We start from the raw sequence: 19,692 nt of genomic DNA, 5'->3' as shown, positions 1-19,692 counted from the left end.
TTGAACACCTCCACCATGTCTGATCTGATCCTCCTGTACTCAAGAGTTGGTAGCCCGAGGCGTTTTAGTCGTTCACTGTACGGCAAGTCTTGCAGGAAGTTAACTTGTTTGGTGGCCATTTTTTGGAAGTGTTCTATGGCGACTTTGTCCTTGACAAACTGTGGTGACCAAACTGTAGAGGCGTACTCGAGATGTGGCCAGACTAACGCCTTGAAGAGGGTTGCGCGTCCATAAATGTGAAAGTTCTACAGATAATGTCAAGTACTTTGTTGCCCTTTGATACACCACTGCAGTCATGGTGACTAAAGTTCAATTTCACATCAAAATAACTTCTAAATATTTTTCCTGGTCTACTTTTTCGATTACTGACGTTGTTCCAGACTGTGTTAGACTGTAGGAAGAATGTCTCGTAGTACATCTCCACATGTTTACATTTTGTTTTAGCGTATCACACGCTGTTGAGATGGTATCAAGTGAAGACTCGTTTTGGACAGTTGTGACCAGGGGATTATCTGAACAGACGCTGAGAAGGTTCTGGGGATGACAGGGATAGATTTTTAATTACAAGACCAGTTTTTATTCATTATTCTGGGCAATTTGAAGAATCCATGGTTTCAATAATTATGTATAAATATTTTCCTCAAAAACATTTTATTCAATAAACCGTGTAAATAACAATATATTTCCCTTTCGTAGAAGGGCTCTCACGCCATTTTCCATAGTTCATCTTGCATCACTCTCTCTTTACTACTCATTCACCCACATCCGTTCAATATAAATAAATAAAATAAATAATTATATGGTTGTTTTACATTATATCACAAAACAAAATCATTTGTGAGTTTTCCAAATAAGACATTATTTTACTTTGTATTATTAAATAAATTATTTGTGAGTTTCTATAACGCATTTGACATTGTAGTACATTGTATTACAAAATAAAGTCATTTGTGCGTTTTCCGATAAGACATTATTTTACTTTGTATCATTAAATAAACCCTTTGTGAGTTTATATGAGACATTTGACATTGTAGTACATTATATCACAAAACAAAATCATTTGTGCGTTTTCCAAATAAGACATTATTTTACTTTGTATTATTAAATAAATCATTTGTGAGTTTCCATAACGCATTTGACATTGTAGTACATTGTATAACAAAATAAAGTCATTTGTGCGTTTTCCGATAAGACATTATTTTACTTTGTATCATTAAATAAACCCTTTGTGAGTTTCTATGAGACATTTGACTGTATTACAAAATGAAATCTTTTGCGAGTTTCTCCAGTATAGTAAGACATTTGACATATTTGTCTCCAAAAACATAAAATAGTTTTACACTGTATTGTAAAATAAAATTGATGGTTTTCTTCAGTATCGCATTATTGTATTGCAAAACTACTAATAAAACACGTTAATTTGTGGGTTCATTTTGTATTACATTTGTCATTGCGCTATTGTTATACAAAAGATTGCTAATCATATGTGTGACCGCTGTTGGTTCTATAGCCATGTACAAGTACCAATGTCCATGAATATAATTTCTAGTTTCAAGGAAGACATATAACAAGTCCAATTACTTATCTTAGTTTTATCGGATAAGGAGCGTTAGGCATTTTACTATTTAGAAACAAGGCGTTTTTTTTTGTTTTTTGTTTTTTTTTGTGAATAACTTGATTCTACATGAACATTTCTACATCAAATTTGGCATAGTGTCTGAAGGGTTTCTCCTTATTGGACTTGTGATGCAAAATGTGTGATTTGATGGATTATAGAATGAAAATTGGACTTTTTATTTTTTGCACTCAACATGGAAATCCACAACAGAGGATCCATACGGGGAAATCTATGGTCACGGCTGATCGGTCACCAGGTAAGAACACTAATCTTACCTGTCTGCTATTATGGATGATCATCATCAGTGTTTCCCTAGACAATGGACTCATCTAGCCACTAGACCACGTGACTATACAACAGTGTGGTCGCTCTCGATATCGCTCCAGGTATGGATGTTAAAATGACACATTTCCAGAGAATTTGACAAGATAACTTTTGAAGAGTGGAATATGGAAGTGACATAGACAAGGAACGGAAAGAAAAAACAAGGGTAACTTTACAACTTTTGATGTTATTCTTTTTTGAAAAATTGAATGCCACGTTCACTAGCTACAGTGTTGGACCCGTGCCATCTATTTATAGCCATTGTGGACTTACCTGTTTTTGACGAGCACATAGCACTCACCTATACTCACCTGTTCACGCCCATATATAGAGCAGTACCTCCAGTAAATATGGCCGGGAGAAAGTCAACATCAGAAGTTCTATCCGAATGTAGGGATGCATCATATAACGATGATAATCCCGAAACACAAACACAACGAATGATAGATATGATGGGTGAAGTTATCAAAAGGCTGACGATAATTGAGAAAAATACAAGCACATTGGACGAAATAAATAAAAAACTTAGCAATTTGACTAGTAGATTGGACAACACAGAACAAGAACTAGATTCAATTAAAAGAACTGTTCGTGAAATGTAGTCAGATCTTCAGGGCAACAGTAACAAAATGGACAGAGTTAAGGCGGCGAACGACACCATAGGCCGTAACGTAAGTCAGATGAAGGTCAATATGGAGAACATAGAACAAGCGGAAATGGACAATGCAGAAGAATTAGACGATCTCCGGGAAAGGCTTGAAGAAATGAAAGAGAAAGCTATAGAAGCTCAGTGCCGTAGCATGAAATACAACCTGATTTTCTCAGGAATAGTAGAAAGCCCTTGGGACGCGAACGGACACGGCGAGGACTCGGAGAAGGTTGTTAAAACTTTTATTAGAGATAAACTAGAAATGGAAGACGCGGACGACATTCAAATGGCTAATGTCCACAGGATAGGAAAAAGAGACAGAAGCACAGGGGCAACCCCGAGACCTATAATTGTCAAATTTGTTTTCTTCAAGGATCTAACCAAAGTGAAAATGTCAACGAGAAAGCTTGCAGGTACATCGTTTGGGGTGAATGAGCAGTTTCCGAAAGAAATAGAGGAGAAGCGTAAAGATCTATAGCCAGAAGCAAAGAAGGCGCGAAAGGCTGGGAAGAAGGTGGCACTTGTAAGAGATAAGCTCTACATTAACAATCAATTATTTGAACCCGCGAGTAAAGAGCGCGAAAACGAGGACACGCCCTCAAGGCCGCCTCGAAACAAGCGCAGGCGCACTGGTAGCGATAAAACCGGAGACGAACGACGCTAGGGACGCGCGGGAGGACAGACACGATTACGAACTACCCCTAATGTTCAAGGTCTTAGAAGTGATAACCACGAACTCAATACAGTTGTAAATTGTAAAAATATTAAAATTTTGGTCTTAAATGTATGTGGAATTTTGAGAAGGATTCAATATCCTGAATTTTTGGAATTTGTTGATAAGTTTGATGTTTTATGCTTTACTGAAACGAAAACCGATGATGTAGATTTTCTTGATATACCTGGTTTTTGTAACATTATGAAAAATCGCTTTAAATATAAGAAAATTAAATCAGGGGGCATAGTATTAGCATATAAAAAAGAGTTTGAAAATCTGATAAATCCCGTAACCAGTGACAGTAAATATGTCAGTTGGTTTAAGGTTGATGAAGCTGCGTGTGGTTACGAAAATGGGTTGCTCATTGGTGTTGTTTATATTCCACCAGAGGGCTCAAATTATTGTGTTGGAGACCCATACTCAGAAATTGAAAATGAATATTTGAATTTATCGAATAATTGCAAATACACATGTCTTGTTGGAGACTTTAACTCTAGAACAGCTAATTGTCTAGACTTCATTGATACCAGTGAAATAGACGAAAGGGATGACCTGGCAAATGAAATCTTTCAAGCAAATATTAACAATATTTTTGACAGGAATAATGTTACTAAATATCGAAGTAGCAAAGATGACCGTAAAAATAATTTTGGAAATCGTCTAATTGAATTATGTAAATTTAATGATCTGTTTATATGTAACGGGAGAGTTGGCAAGGATAAAGATATTGGAAAATTTACATGCAAAAACTCCAGTGTTGTTGACTATGTTATATGCTCGTCAGGTCTATTTGAATACCTCGATGATTTTGAAGTATTAGATTTTTGCTCTCTATATTCGGATGTTCATTGTCCACTTGCTCTTACTATCCACGGTACCGAACAGACTGATAACCAGATAAATGTTGATATCCCGAATGAGTCTGAGTGCATTAATAATTGGGATAATCTGAAAGCTAAAGAGTTCTTAGATAGTATTGATAACATGCATATTGATGAGATTATACATAGTATTGATGGAGATGAAGATGGTTATAATTTAGATGTAAATAGTTTAGTAATGGAATGTAATAATGTACTTTTAAATGCTGCAAAATCTATACTGGGTACAAAGAAAATAAATTATAATAACAATTGTGATCATAAAGAAAACTCTAAACCCTGGTTCAACAGAGAGTGTAGAATGGCTAAAAAGAACTATCGTCGTCATAAAAACCAATATAGACGACATAGGAATGACTATTTTCTAAATAAATATAAAACCTCTGAAAAAACATACAGAAAAACTATGAATAAATGTATATATTCATACAGACGCAACATGAGGTCTAAGTTAAAAAACATGAAAAGTAGTAATCCTAAGGATTATTGGAAACTCTTAAATAACTGTATTAAGCAAAAATCCAAAACACATATTTCACTTGAAAATATTTTTAATTATTTTAAAGACTGTAATGTTGCTACAAATGATGATGATGGAAATGAGCAGAGTTTGTTAGAATTACCTCCTTTTCAGTATAACCAAGAAATAAACAATGTCATAAATAGGGAGGAAGTTGAAAGAGCCATTAAGCTCCTTAAATCTAATAAAACATGCGCGGATGATAAAATAACAAATGAGTATGTCAAGCACTCTGCTCCAAAAATGATAAATCTCTATGTTAAACTGTTTAATTTCATTTTTAATAGCGGAAAGATGCCAAAAAAGTGGTTAGAGGGTACTATAATACCAATTTATAAAAATAAAGGTTCAGTTGATAATCCAAAAAACTATAGACCCATTACGATAGTTAGTTGTCTTGGAAAACTATTCACATGTATATTAAATGAAAGACTCCAAAGGTACTCCGAAAAATACAATATCATATCTGAAAACCAAGCTGGGTTCCGAAAGAACTATTCAACACTAGATAACATTTTTGTATTTTACTCATTAATCTCCCTTACAAACATGTTAAAGAAAAAACTCTACTGTGTATTTATTGACTTCGAGAAAGCCTTTGATAAAGTTTGGAGAACAGGTTTGTGGAATAAGTTATTAATTAATAATGTAAATGGTAAAATGTACAATATTATATATAATATGTATCAAGGAATCAAGTCTAAAATTAACATAAATGGTCAAAATTCGATTTTTTTCCCCTTGTGATATTGGTTTGAGACAAGGTGAAAATCTATCGCCTTTTCTCTTTAGTCTATATCTCAATGACGTAGAAAACTTTTTATCCTTAAACAATATTAAAGGAATTGAATGTCTCAGCAATAAGTTTGAAACGGAACTTCGTATATATATATAAAGCTTTTTGTTTTGTTATACGCAGATGACACAATTTTGTTCTCTGATAGCCCAACTGATCTACAAAACCAGCTTTATATGTTTAGTGAATTTTGTAATCGATGGAAATTAAGAGTAAATAGTGACAAAACAAAGTGTATGGTGTTTTCTAAAGGAAGATTTGTAAATAGACATGTCTTTAAATTCGAAAATGATATTATTGAATGTGTGAATAATTTCACGTATTTAGGTACTGTTTTTTCAAGAACAGCCTCGTTTAAAGACGCTATTAATCAGAATATTAAAAAAGCATCAATTGCTATGTATGATGTTTTGAAAAAAGGTAGAAAGTTAAATCTATCGACTAAGTGTATTTTTGATTTATTTGAAAAAATAGTGAAACCAATTCTGTTATATGGTTGTGAGATATGGGGTTTTTCAAATATGCAATCTATTGAACAATTTTATTTAAAATTTTGTAAACTACTTCTTGGTTTGAAGAAAAGTACACCAAACTACATGGTTTATGGAGAATTGGGTACAAGACCACTTATAATTGATATAAAAATAAAGATGATTAACTACTGGTCGACTATGATGATATCTAAAGAAAGTAAAATGAATGTTATATTGAATCATATGCTATACCATGTATTTACAAACGAAAACAGAGCAGTTCCATACTTAACTTTTATACAAAACATTTTAAATGAGTGTGGTCTTATATATATATGGAACTTGCAGCAAAATAACTTGAATCCACAATGGATAAAAGCGCAAGTTAAACAAATATTATACGACCAATTTTTACAGAAATGGAATCATGACGTTTTTCATTCTTCAATGTCAGTATGCTATAGAATATATAAAAAAGAGTGTAATTTTGAAAAATATCTTGAATTATTGAATGATAACGAAAGATTATTAATGTGTAAATTAAGAACAAGAAACCATAAATTTATTGTTGAAACTGGTATGTGGAATAATATAGAATATCAAAACAGAATTTGTCCTTTTTGTGATACAAACGATATTGGTGATGAATTTCATTATTTACTAAAATGTCCATTTTTTACGCTGGAAAGAATGTTATATATTAACAAGTACTACTATACGCAACCAAATATTCTAAAATTCTCACTACTTATGAATTCTGTTAATATTAAAACATTAAGAAATTTATGTAAATTTATCAAGGTTATTTTCCAAAAGAATTTATGATTTGTCCTTCCTTATATGTACATATTTTCTACTTGTCAAATTTTTGAAATTGATATTTATATATTATGTTTCTCTATACAATGTATTTGTTAAAGAGAACTAATAAAGAAACTTGAAACCTACAAGTCGCCCATGACCAAGTCAGAAACTCCCCACCGGTAGTCCCTGAGAACATGTATTCAGGAGACATTCTCTACCTACCCAGCCTATGTACAAACTATTTTATTGGTAATAAGCAGGCTCATATTTATAATGGCAACAGAAATGAAACCGTTGATCATGACTTTAACCTGCCAGCAGGTTTTAAAATTTATTCCTGGAACATCAGAAGTATATTCAACAAACTCCCGGAGATTTCATTACACTGTCACAATCACCGTTGGATATATTGTGTTTCCAAGAAACTTGGCTTACATCTTCAATCCAGAGTGAAGAAATATCCATTCCGGGATACTCTCTAGAACGCCTTGATCGACGTGATGGGAGCCGTCATGGTGGTGTGGGTACTTACATTAAAAACGATACTCCTTACATTAGGCGCTCAGATCTTGAAATCGATGATCTCAAAGTACTGTGTGTCCAGATACACTTCAAATGTTCAAAGCCATTACTTATTGGAAATGTGTACAGACCCCCAAACTGTAACTCTACGCTCTGGCTTGAACAGTTTGAAGTATTTTTATCCAAATGTCAGCAGGAAGGAAATGAATTCATTTTACTTGGTGATTTTAACATAAATCTGAAAAGTGCAAATTGTGAAAATCTTACATATCTAACAGAAACTTTCAATTTGCATCAAATGGTAAATGAACCAACTCGCGTCGCTGATACCTCAACACTCATTGACCATGTATATACGTCAGCACCCGAGTTTATTCGTGCTGTGAAAGTAGTCAAAAATGGTCTCAGTGATCACTATCCTGTGTGTATCGTACGTAAACGATCATTTGGCTCAAAGTTCGTGCACTCCAATATGACATACCGATCGTTTTAGAACTTTGATGAGCATATGTTTAGGGACGCCATCGCAAACATCCCGTGGTCAGTCATAGAAACTTTTGATGACGTGGACGATGCCTTAGATATGTGGGTACGGCTATTCTTCGGTGTCGTTAATGAACATATCCCTAAAATGGTGCGTCGGGTTAAACGACCCAAACAACCCGAGTGACTAGATGAGTCCATTGTAGAACAAATAAAGCTTAGAGACATATTCAAACAACATGGTGACATTGAAAATTATAAAATGAAACGTAACAAAGTTGTATCTATGGTCCGTAAGGCAAAATCATGTTACTTCAATAAAGATATTGAAACTAACCTTGACAATCCAAAAACCTTTGGAAACTTATACATGAACTTAGTCCTAAGCGAACCTCATCATCTCCAAACATGTTAACTATCAATGATGAGAGTGTATTCCAAAAAAGTGAAATGGCAAATTATTTTGATAAATACTTTACCGAGGTCGCTGGTAAATTGACCTCACAAATTGAAAATGTATCAACTTCTTTTTATAAACTGAAGCATTATATAGATACAAAACTAGGAAATGATACTAGGTTTGGTATTCCAGAAGTTTCTCCTGATTTTGTTACGAAACTTTTAAAAGAGTTGGATATAAAGAAAGCAACAGGTGTTGACGATATAAGTGCTAAGCTATTGAAAAGTATCCATGTTGAAATAGCTCCGTCTCTCACCTACCTCTTGAACTTAGAGATCTGGCAGATATCCAACACAGTGGAAGTTGGCTAGAGTTACTCCCCTTCATAAAAGTGGTAGTACTGCAGATGTAAGCAATTTTAGACCAATATCTGTTTTACCAATACTTTCAAAAATTCTCGAAAAGCATGTTCACTGCACTTTTTATAAATATTTTTCTGATAACCATCTTATTGTATCAACACAGTCAGGTTTCCGTCAGAATCACTCCTGTGAAACTGCACTGCTAAATATTGTCAATTCTTAGGCAAAGAATATAGATGATGGTTTTAGCACAGGTGTTATACTAGTCGATTTTAAAAAGGCCTTTGACCTTGTAGATCATGATGTTTTATCACAGAAGACGAGCATGTATAAAATTGAAAACAATTCAATGCTGTGGTTCAAATCCTACTTAGAGGATAGAAGCCAAATTGTCTCCCTTGGTGGTCATTTATCAAATACACGTAAAGTAACACACGGTGTACCTCAAGGGTCAATCTTAGGTCCCCTTATGTTTTTAATGTTTATTAATGACCTGCCGTTACGTCTGCTACAGACATGTATGCAGATGGTTCTACTCTATCTGCTGTTGGTAAGACACCAGATAGCATACGTGAAGTTCTGCAATCAGACTTAGATAATGTTAATGTCTGGTGTACAGAAAACAAAATGTTGTTGAATGTCAAAAAAACTAAATGCATGTACATTTGTTCTAATCAAAAGCAATGTAGAAATTGTGTAAACCTTAATTTATCTTTGTGTGGTGAACCATTAGAACAAGTAAGAAATGAGAAAATACTTGGTGTTCACATAGATGATTGTCTTATATGGGTTAATCATGTCACAGCTATTTTATCTAAAGTAAAACAAAGATAAAGCTTACTATGACGTATTAGTCCATATTTACCCATGGAAGGCAAATTGAAATTTTTTAACTCATGTATGTTTCCACATTTTTTATACTGTAGTACAGTATGGTCAGGATGCAACTTCAATCTGATGGGCAAGCTTCTCAAGGCCCAGAAGCAGGCAGCTAGGCTTATTTTAGGCGCACCTTATGATACACCATCTCAAGATATGTTTTACTGCCTTAAATGGATGTCCTTAGACAAATATTTAAAATTCAGAAGACTTTGTATGTTACATAAATGTTTTAACCAGAATGTACCTGATACTTATCAGAAAATGTGTCTCTTGTACGAAAGAATCATGATCATAATAGAAATACAAGATTCTCATGTTAAAATAATTTTAAAGTGCCTAAACACAGAATTGTATTTTATTCAAGCAATTTCTTGTAAACGGCATCACTGATTGGAATCATTTACCAAATGGCATGAAGAAAATTCAAAGCTATCAAACCTTTAAACGAAATCTTGTCCAGTACTGTATGTCACTATCATAGACCAGTATTGTATTTTTATTGTGATGTTTAATCATTTTTCTATCTGAGTTTCTTATTTGAATTCCTTATAATATTATGCATACTTATTTTAGATTATGCTATATTAGCATGTAACTCTGTCAATTTTTATAATTTGCTATATTAGCATATATGTATACAAGGCATATGCCTTTTAATGACGTATAACTATATGCATGAGATTTATGCATCCTGTGATAATTTTAAGTATATTTTCCGTGATATTTTTTCTGATTGTTTATAAATTTGCTTAATTTGTCTGCTTTTTTAACTAACAAATGATATTATGTTTTACTAACAGGAGGACCATGTGGTAGATAAGCCTTTGGCTTAACATGTAAATCCATCCTCAATAAATAAAGTTTATTATTATTATTACAAGCTAACCGATACTTCCATTATATATATAATTGGCTTCTTAGGTAAAATATGTTTTTTTTTCGTTTAAATATCACATACAGTGTATATAACAGTAATGACAATAAAAAAGCTAACCGAATTTTATGACATATATGTATAATTCATTTTTCACAAAAAATATACGGGCAGCCACTTGAAACATCATGATATACACGGGCATATCAAAAGGTCTCGAATACTTTCAAATGACACACGTATCAATTCACTACTAAAAGTTTCTGTCATAATTTGCGTGCCTCCGTGTTTTGGCTTTGACAGATATATCTAGATTTAATATCCCATGAAAAGTTACATAATATAGGACCACGATCGAGAGCATCGTGGTTAGCAATTCGCTAGCCAAGGGTATTAAGTTTGATTCTCGTAGTAGAAAGAGAATCGGTCTGATACCCTTGGTTAGCGAAGTTGCGTGGGTAGCGATAGGCCAAGGACGTCTCCTTGCAGGCGGTGTATGGGATTTTCAAATTGTTTAGTCTAGATGAAATAAATGATTATTCTAATGACTGGTTTATGTAAATAATGAATGTACTTGAAATATTTCCAACGTTGGACATTTTTATTTTGCTATAATTAATATCGATGCTGCTATTGTTTGTGCCAAGTCATCTCGGTTTTCCCTGTCGACACCAAAATAAAACTTGTATTGTAAGATAGTGACCGTGTATTCTATTTATCCTGTAACTTTTTCATTATACACACAGAAGATTGTATTCAAAACGAAAGCAAATTGCCTGTTATATACACGATTTCGCTCAAAGCAAAACGCTTCTTTGATGATCTAGAAAAGATGCATTCACTAAACCGAATGAGCGTGTACTCCTTTTTACTGCCGTGGGAAATATGTAAGCGACGTTCCGGTGATTGTGACGTCACTGTTTGGCGGGACTGACTGCCGTTTCATTCACACCTACTAAAAGTGACGTCACTGGAATGTTCGGGATCAAGTCATCAAATTTAGAAATTGAATCAAACGAAAGAAATTATACATTTATTTACTGACATCGTACAATTTTCCTATTGCAACTATTACAGGAAATTCTTATTATCCGGTATCGAACTCTGTGCTCGACTAATGTCGATATTAGTGCTGGAAATGCATTGTGTCTTGATATTGTTCCGCTTCTTTTGTTAACTTTAAATTTGTAAAATGAACTTAACCCGCGAAGGGCGTCAGAACGCTTGTTTTCAACGTGAATAAACACCGTAGTGATAAAGACCTTCCAAGTGAAAATCTGCATCAGGGAAATATAGACTGGTTCCTGCCTCAGTTACCTCCCTTGCGTACGCTTCACTGAGGACCGGTAGCGAGTAGCCATCTTGAGTGGGAATTCCAACTCCAGAGTAGTGCGCATCATTACTGCGCATGATATGTCATCATGGAGACGGCTACTTCCGTTAAGAGAAAATAACGTCATTAACGTCGTTCCTATGAACACTCTAAACTCTGTTAGCACGAAATGATTTCAAAACTTAAGATCTTATTTACTTTTGTTTATATATCGTTCAAATAAATTATTTATTCTTTACGTTAAGATCGTCGCTTCGTGCGAAAGGGGTTCCACGCTAAAAAAATGATGCAGGAACGAATGTAATTACCAATCAGTACGTTCGCTCATCCCCGCGTACGCTAGAACGCTGGATTCAACTCAATAGTGCGCATATTTGCATGTGTCATCATGGAGACGGCTACTTCCGTTAGAGAAAATAACGTCATTAACGTCGTTCCTATGAACACTCTAAACTCTGTTAGCACGAAATGATTTCAAAACTTAAGATCTTATTTACTTTTGTTTATATATCGTTCAAATAAATTATTTATTTTTTACGTTAAGATCCGTCGCTTCGTGCGTAAAGGGGTTTCCCACGCCTAAAAAAAGTGATGCCAGCGAACCGGATATGTAGATTGACCAATCAAAAAAATCATCATGGTTACCCGCTACCGGTCCCTAGTGAGCGGAGCGCAGCCTGGCGGAGAGTAGAGAACTAAGGGAAGGGAACCAGTCTACAGGGAAATAGGGACACATAAAGACGATTTTCTCCAAAAGTGAGTAAGTTACACTACATTAATTTTGCTGGAACACTTAAAAAATCGTTCTGATTTCCGAACAATTGGAATTATGAAGATATCTCTTACAGTATTTTTATTCTTATATATAATTTAAGTTAATTATTATTATAGAAGTTTTATCTTTAGCGATCATGCGCTAGTCATACAATATTCTGCTGTCCTTCCGAACATATGGCAGATCGACAGTTTATAAAGAAATCAAAGCGATAAACAACATGTATCTGTATTTTACAACAATATTGATTGTGTAGCAGAGGGAAGACAAAAGGTGACGTGCTATTATATTGGGGATGTTTTTGAATTCTTCCTAAATATAATGCTACATCAAGACGAATGACCTTAATATACAAATAATGCATTTGTACTTTAATATACATTTTATGAAACGCAAGGAGATTTTTGAAATAATTTATTTGTTTTCTAAACCTTGAACTTTGTCCCTCTGAGATTTCAATTGTGTCATTTGGAGTCGTCGCTGGTTTATATAACTCGATCATCGAATCAATGTTGATATTGGGTGTCAATTCTAAATGACGCATCAAACGGAGCGTACATTATCCGCACAATAACTTACACAAATACCCTGGACAGAACAACGGCAAAACAGTTTGTTCTCAAGCCTCGGTGTCAGATCAGCGTCTAACTAAGGATTTCTGATAAGTATAGTGTAAACTTAGTACATGGTACCTACTGTACCATTACATGTGTGGATTAGTTTGTTAGACCGTGATGCGATTAAATAAACAGTATTACAAAAAGGTGTTATATGGATACGTTATACAGATTTACTAGAAACACCCTACCTACTTCACACATATCCTGCCAGATCATTGTTGTGGTTTTGCATATAAAGGCCCTCACTTTAGGACGTTAGAATTATTCCCAATGTTGCAATTGCATGGACGCAAAAGGCGACTTTTGGGATCTTATTTAATTTAAACAGATTTTATTTACACATTATATACAAATGGGATTAGACATAAGTTGTAAACTTATAATCCGTCTTCTTCCATTAAAAATAATGTTGATATATACATATGACCGCAAATATTAATCAAAATGATGATTGGGTAACGTATCAGAACTAGCTTTAAGATAAAATTTACGATGCATTTCAGGCATAACGAAATTTCTCTGTACCCGCATGTCTATTAATATATAATCACTGTAAAATATAGAATCAATTTGTAAATAATTCTAGTCCATCATTAAATGACTAAAATGTCAAAAATTAGAAATACACCTTTGTTCAAAAATAAATTTAAATAAAATCCATTGAGTTATCTTCTAGTATATCAAAAATGAAAAATTATGAACTGCTTGTTAGTAAGTTATGAAAATGTGTAAATACATATTCAAATGATCAACAAATTAGACAAACGGGAGGTGGGTGGTTGACACAGAAAACCGCAGTCTAAATGACACTTTCTGGATCACTCAATACATAAAATCACCACACCATAAAAAGTCTATGACTATGACTCTCTTCTTGTTTGTACCACACTGCAAAAATAACTAATCTTATCCTTTTTTTATAATATCTTTGTCTGAACTAAAGTACCTTTGTGAGGAAGATTTTGGTTCGGTCTCCTTGTCCAAACTTTTTATAGGTAGTAGACTTCTTTTTAAAGATGCTCCGCCGCCGACAGAGCATAAATGATATTCATCATTTGAACAATAATTGGTGTTTAATCGTGTATATATATGTCTAGTTAACACAAAAAATGATATAAAATAATTAGATTTGCCTTTAGTGCATGCGCAATCAGTCTTTCATTCCATATAGGATATAGTGCTACGGAATTTTTTTTGGGATGCAATTAATTATTTTTCATATTTTTAATTTGAAGTAAAATTAGAAGCTCAAACTTTTCAGTGGTGGTAATGGTGTAAAGTAAGTGACTTTTGTAACTGAAGAAAAATACTAAATCGTCTGTTCCTGTTTTTGATAGTGAAAAATTACAATTTGTCAGCGGTGGAGCATCTTTAACTTACGGAGAGAGTGGGACGACTGGTTTAGCCGTTGTTAGTGTATAATGTAAACGGTAGGGTGTGCTATTGGTTGTGTTTGATGATATGTTAAGTGATAACACTGTAAAATGGACTTATAGAATATCACTACTTAGTATCATAAGAAGACTGTTTGATAAAGGTTTCTTTTTAAATATGAATTTGATTTTTCCGGTGCCATTTTGTCATAAATGTTGATAGAAGTATGACGATTTCCCATCAGCCATCTTGAATTTTTTTTTATTAATTTGAAAATAGCTTTATTTTTGTTCGTAATGTCACAATCTCTATTGAAGTTTCGTTGCAATATTCTATTCTATCGTCTATTTGACGACGAACACAAGCAGTGTATTGCGGTGTTGGTGAGGACGGCGGTCACTGTCCACCAGTAGGAATGGTGCGATAGGATCAGTATTGCGGTGTTGGTGAGGACGGCGGTCACTGTCCACCAGTAGGAATGGTGTGATAGGATCAGTATTGCGGTGTTGGTGAGGACGGCGGTCACTGTCCACCAGTAGGAATGGTGTGATAGGATCAGTATTGCGGTGTTGGTGAGGACGGCGGTCACTGTCCACCAGTAGGAATGGTGTGATAGGATCAGTATTGCGGTGTTGGTGAGGACGGCGGTCACTGTCCACCAGTAGGAATGGTGTGATAGGATCAGTATTGCGGTGTTGGTGAGGACGGCGGTCACTGTCCACCAGTAGGAATGGTGTGATAGGATCAGTATTGCGGTGTTGGTGAGGACGGCGGTCACTGTCCACCAGTAGGAATGGTGTGATAGGATCAGTATTGCGGTGTTGGTGAGGACGGCGGTCACTGTCCACCAGTAGGAATGGTGTGATAGGATCAGTATTGCGGTGTTGGTGAGGACGGCGGTCACTGTCCACCAGTAGGAATGGTGTGATAGGATCAGTATTGCGGTGTTGGTGAGGACGGCGGTCACTGTCCACCAGTAGGAATGGTGTGATAGGATTAGTATTGCGGTGTTGGTGAGGACGGCGGTCACTGTCCACCAGTAGGAATGGTGTTATAGGATCAGTATTGCGGTGTTGGTGAGGACGGCGGTCACTGTCCACCAGTAGGAATGGTGTGATAGGATCAGTATTGCGGTGTTGGTGAGGACGGCGGTCACTGTCCACCAGTAGGAATGGTGTGATAGGATCAGTATTGCGGTGTTGGTGAGGACGGCGGTCACTGTCCACCAGTAGGAATGGTGTGATAGGATCAGTATTGCGGGTGAGGACGGCGGTCACTGTCCACCAGTAGGAATGGTGTGATAGGATCAGTTGGTGAGGACGGCGGTCACTGTCCACCAGTAGGAATGGTGTGATAGGATCAGTATTGCGGTGTTGGTGAGGACGGCGGTCACTGTCCACCAGTAGGAATGGTGTGATAGGATCAGTTGGTGAGGACGGCGGTCACTGTCCACCAGTAGGAATGGTGTGATAGGATCAGTTGGTGAGGACGGCGGTCACTGTCCACCAGTAGGAATGGTGTGATAGGATCAGTATTGCGGTGTTGGTGAGGACGGCGGTCACTGTCCACCAGTAGGAATGGTGTGATAGGATCAGTATTGCGGTGTTGGTGAGGACGGCGGTCACTGTCCACCAGTAGGAATGGTGTGATAGGATCAGTATTGCGGTGTTGGTGAGGACGGCGGTCACTGTCCACCAGTAGGAATGGTGTGATAGGATCAGTATTGCGGTGTTGGTGAGGACGGCGGTCACTGTCCACCAGTAGGAATGGTGTGATAGGATCAGTATTGCGGTGTTGGTGAGGACGGCGGTCACTGTCCACCAGTAGGAATGGTGTGATAGGATCAGTATTGCGGTGTTGGTGAGGACGGCGGTCACTGTCCACCAGTAGGAATGGTGTGATAGGATCAGTATTGCGGTGTTGGTGAGGACGGCGGTCACTGTCCACCAGTAGGAATGGTGTGATAGGATCAGTATTGCGGTGTTGGTGAGGACGGCGGTCACTGTCCACCAGTAGGAATGGTGTGATAGGATCAGTATTGCGGTGTTGGTGAGGACGGCGGTCACTGTCCACCAGTAGGAATGGTGTGATAGGATCAGTATTGCGGTGTTGGTGAGGACGGCGGTCACTGTCCACCAGTAGGAATGGTGTGATAGGATCAGTATTGCGGTGGTGTTGGTGAGGACGGCGGTCACTGTCCACCAGTAGGAATGGTGTGATAGGATCAGTATTGCGGTGTTGGTGAGGACGGCGGTCACTGTCCACCAGTAGGAATGGTGTGATAGGATCAGTATTGCGGTGTTGGTGAGGACGGCGGTCACTGTCCACCAGTAGGAATGGTGTGATAGGATCAGTATTGCGGTGTTGGTGAGGACGGCGGTCACTGTCCACCAGTAGGAATGGTGTGATAGGATCAGTATTGCGGTGTTGGTGAGGACGGCGGGTCACTGTCCACCAGTAGGAATGGTGTGATAGGATCAGTATTGCGGTGTTGGTGAGGACGGCGGTCACTGTCCACCAGTAGGAATGGTGTGATAGGATCAGTATTGCGGTGTTGGTGAGGACGGCGGTCACTGTCCACCAGTAGGAATGGTGTGATAGGATCAGTATTGCGGTGTTGGTGAGGACGGCGGTCACTGTCCACCAGTAGGAATGGTGTGATAGGATCAGTATTGCGGTTTGGTGAGGACGGGACGGTCACTGTCCACCAGTAGGAATGGTGTGATAGGATCAGTTGGTGAGGACGGCGGTCACTGTCCACCAGTAGGAATGGTGTGATAGGATCAGTATTGCGGTGTTGGTGAGGACGGCGGTCACTGTCCACCAGTAGGAATGGTGTGATAGGATCAGTATTGCGGTGTTGGTGAGGGACGGCGGTCACTGTCCACCAGTAGGAATGGTGTGATAGGATCAGTATTGCGGTGTTGGTGAGGACGGCGGTCACTGTCCACCAGTAGGAATGGTGTGATAGGATCAGTATTGCGGTGTTGGTGAGGACGGCGGTCACTGTCCACCAGTAGGAATGGTGCGATAGGATCAGTATTGCGGTGTTGGTGAGGACGGCGGTCACTGTCCACCAGTAGGAATGGTGTGATAGGATCAGTATTGCGGTGTTGGTGAGGACGGTGGTCACTGTCCACCAGTAGGAATGGTGTGATAGGATCAGTATTGCGGTGTTGGTGAGGACGGCGGTCACTGTCCACCAGTAGGAATGGTGTGATAGGATCAGTATTGCGGTGTTGGTGAGGACGGCGGTCACTGTCCACCAGTAGGAATGGTGTGATAGGATCAGTATTGCGGTGTTGGTGAGGACGGGGTCACTGTCCACCAGTAGGAATGGTGTGATAGGATCAGTATTGCGGTGTTGGTGAGGACGGCGGTCACTGTCCACCAGTAGGAATGGTGTGATAGGATCAGTATTGCGGTGTTGGTGAGGACGGCGGTCACTGTCCACCAGTAGGAATGGTGTGATAGGATCAGTATTGCGGTGTTGGTGAGGACGGCGGTCACTGTCCACCAGTAGGAATGGTGTGATAGGATCAGTATTGCGGTGTTGGTGAGGACGGCGGTCACTGTCCACCAGTAGGAATGGTGTGATAGGATCAGTATTGCGGTGTTGGTGAGGACGGCGGTCACTGTCCACCAGTAGGAATGGTGTGATAGGATCAGTATTGCGGTGTTGGTGAGGACGGCGGTCACTGTCCACCAGTAGGAATGGTGCGATAGGATCAGTATTGCGGTGTTGGTGAGGACGGCGGTCACTGTCCACCAGTAGGAATGGTGAGATAGGATCAGTATAAGGAGTTGGTGAGGACGGCGGTCACTGTCCACCAGTAGGAATGGTGTGATAGGATCAGTATTGCGGTGTTGGTGAGGACGGCGGTCACTGTCCACCAGTAGGAATGGTGTGATAGGATCAGTCAGGTGCAGTATTGCGGTGTTGGTGAGGACGGCGGTCACTGTCCACCAGTAGGAATGGTGTGATAGGATCAGTATTGCGGTGTTGGTGAGGACGGCGGTCACTGTCCACCAGTAGGAATGGTGTGATAGGATCAGTATTGTGAGGAGGTGTTGGTGAGGACGGCGGTCACTGTCCACCAGTAGGAATGGTGTGATAGGATCAGTATTGCGGTGTTGGTGAGGACGGCGGTCACTGTCCACCAGTAGGAATGGTGTGATAGGATCAGTATTGCGGTGTTGGTGAGGACGGCGGTCACTGTCCACCAGTAGGAATGGTGTGATAGGATCAGTATTGCGGTGTTGGTGAGGACGGCGGTCACTGTCCACCAGTAGGAATGGTGTGATAGGATCAGTATTGCGGTGTTGGTGAGGACGGCGGTCACTGTCCACCAGTAGGAATGGTGTGATAGGATTAGTATTGCGGTGTTGGTGAGGACGGCGGTCACTGTCCACCAGTAGGAATGGTGTTATAGGATCAGTATTGCGGTGTTGGTGAGGACGGCGGTCACTGTCCACCAGTAGGAATGGTGTGATAGGATCAGTATTGCGGTGTTGGTGAGGACGGTGGTCACTGTCCACCAGTAGGAATGGTGTGATAGGATCAGTATTGCGGTGTTGGTGAGGACGGTGGTCACTGTCCACCAGTAGGAATGGTGTGATAGGATCAGTATTGCGGTGTTGGTGAGGACGGCGGTCACTGTCCACCAGTAGGAATGGTGTGATAGGATCAGTATTGCGGTGTTGGTGAGGACGGCGGTCACTGTCCACCAGTAGGAATGGTGTGATAGGATTAGTATTGCGGTGTTGGTGAGGACGGCGGTCACTGTCCACCAGTAGGAATGGTGTTATAGGATCAGTATTGCGGTGAGGACGGCGGTCACTGTCCACCAGTAGGAATGGTGTGATAGGATCAGTATTGCGGTGTTGGTGAGGACGGCGGTCACTGTCCACCAGTAGGAATGGTGAGATAGGATCAGTATAAGGAGTTGGTGAGGACGGCGGTCACTGTCCACCAGTAGGAATGGTGTGATAGGATCAGTATTGCGGTGTTGGTGAGGACGGCGGTCACTGTCCACCAGTAGGAATGGTGTGATAGGATCAGTATTGCGGTGTTGGTGAGGACGGCGGTCACTGTCCACCGTAGGAATGGTGCGATAGGATCAGTATTGCGGTGTTGGTGAGGACGGCGGTCACTGTCCACCAGTAGGAATGGTGTGATAGGATCAGTATTGCGGTGTTGGTGATACCAGTAGGATGGTAGATAGGATTGCGGTGTTGGTGAGGACGGCGGTCACTGTCCACCAGTAGGAATGGTGTGATAGGATCA

General features: G+C 38.8%; 1 protein-coding gene across 1 annotated transcript; it reads left to right on the top strand.

The window, feature by feature from the left end:
- Positions 1-1,811: 1,811 nt before the first annotated feature.
- On the top strand, positions 1,812-3,069 carry LOC138319766 (uncharacterized). The gene is made up of 2 exons (XM_069262900.1): positions 1,812-1,874; positions 2,545-3,069. The coding sequence occupies exons 1-2, from the start codon at positions 1,812-1,814 to the stop codon at positions 3,067-3,069; spliced, it is 588 nt and encodes a 195-aa protein (XP_069119001.1).
- The last annotated feature ends 16,623 nt before the right edge of the window (positions 3,070-19,692 follow it).

The sequence above is a fragment of the Argopecten irradians genome, chromosome 3 (genome assembly GCF_041381155.1).
Source record: "Argopecten irradians isolate NY chromosome 3, Ai_NY, whole genome shotgun sequence".
Lineage (NCBI taxonomy): Eukaryota > Metazoa > Mollusca > Bivalvia > Pectinida > Pectinidae > Argopecten > Argopecten irradians.
This window is presented reverse-complemented; position numbering and strand designations above follow the sequence as displayed.

Bases quoted from the DNA above. Each gene is read 5' to 3' on its own strand.
- LOC138319766 (XM_069262900.1), top strand. From the start codon at position 1,812: ATGGAAATCCACAACAGAGGATCCATACGGGGAAATCTATGGTCACGG. The intron at 1,875-2,544 runs GTAAGAACACTA...CGTGAAATGTAG, and splicing joins CACGGCTGATCGGTCACCAG to TCAGATCTTCAGGGCAACAG.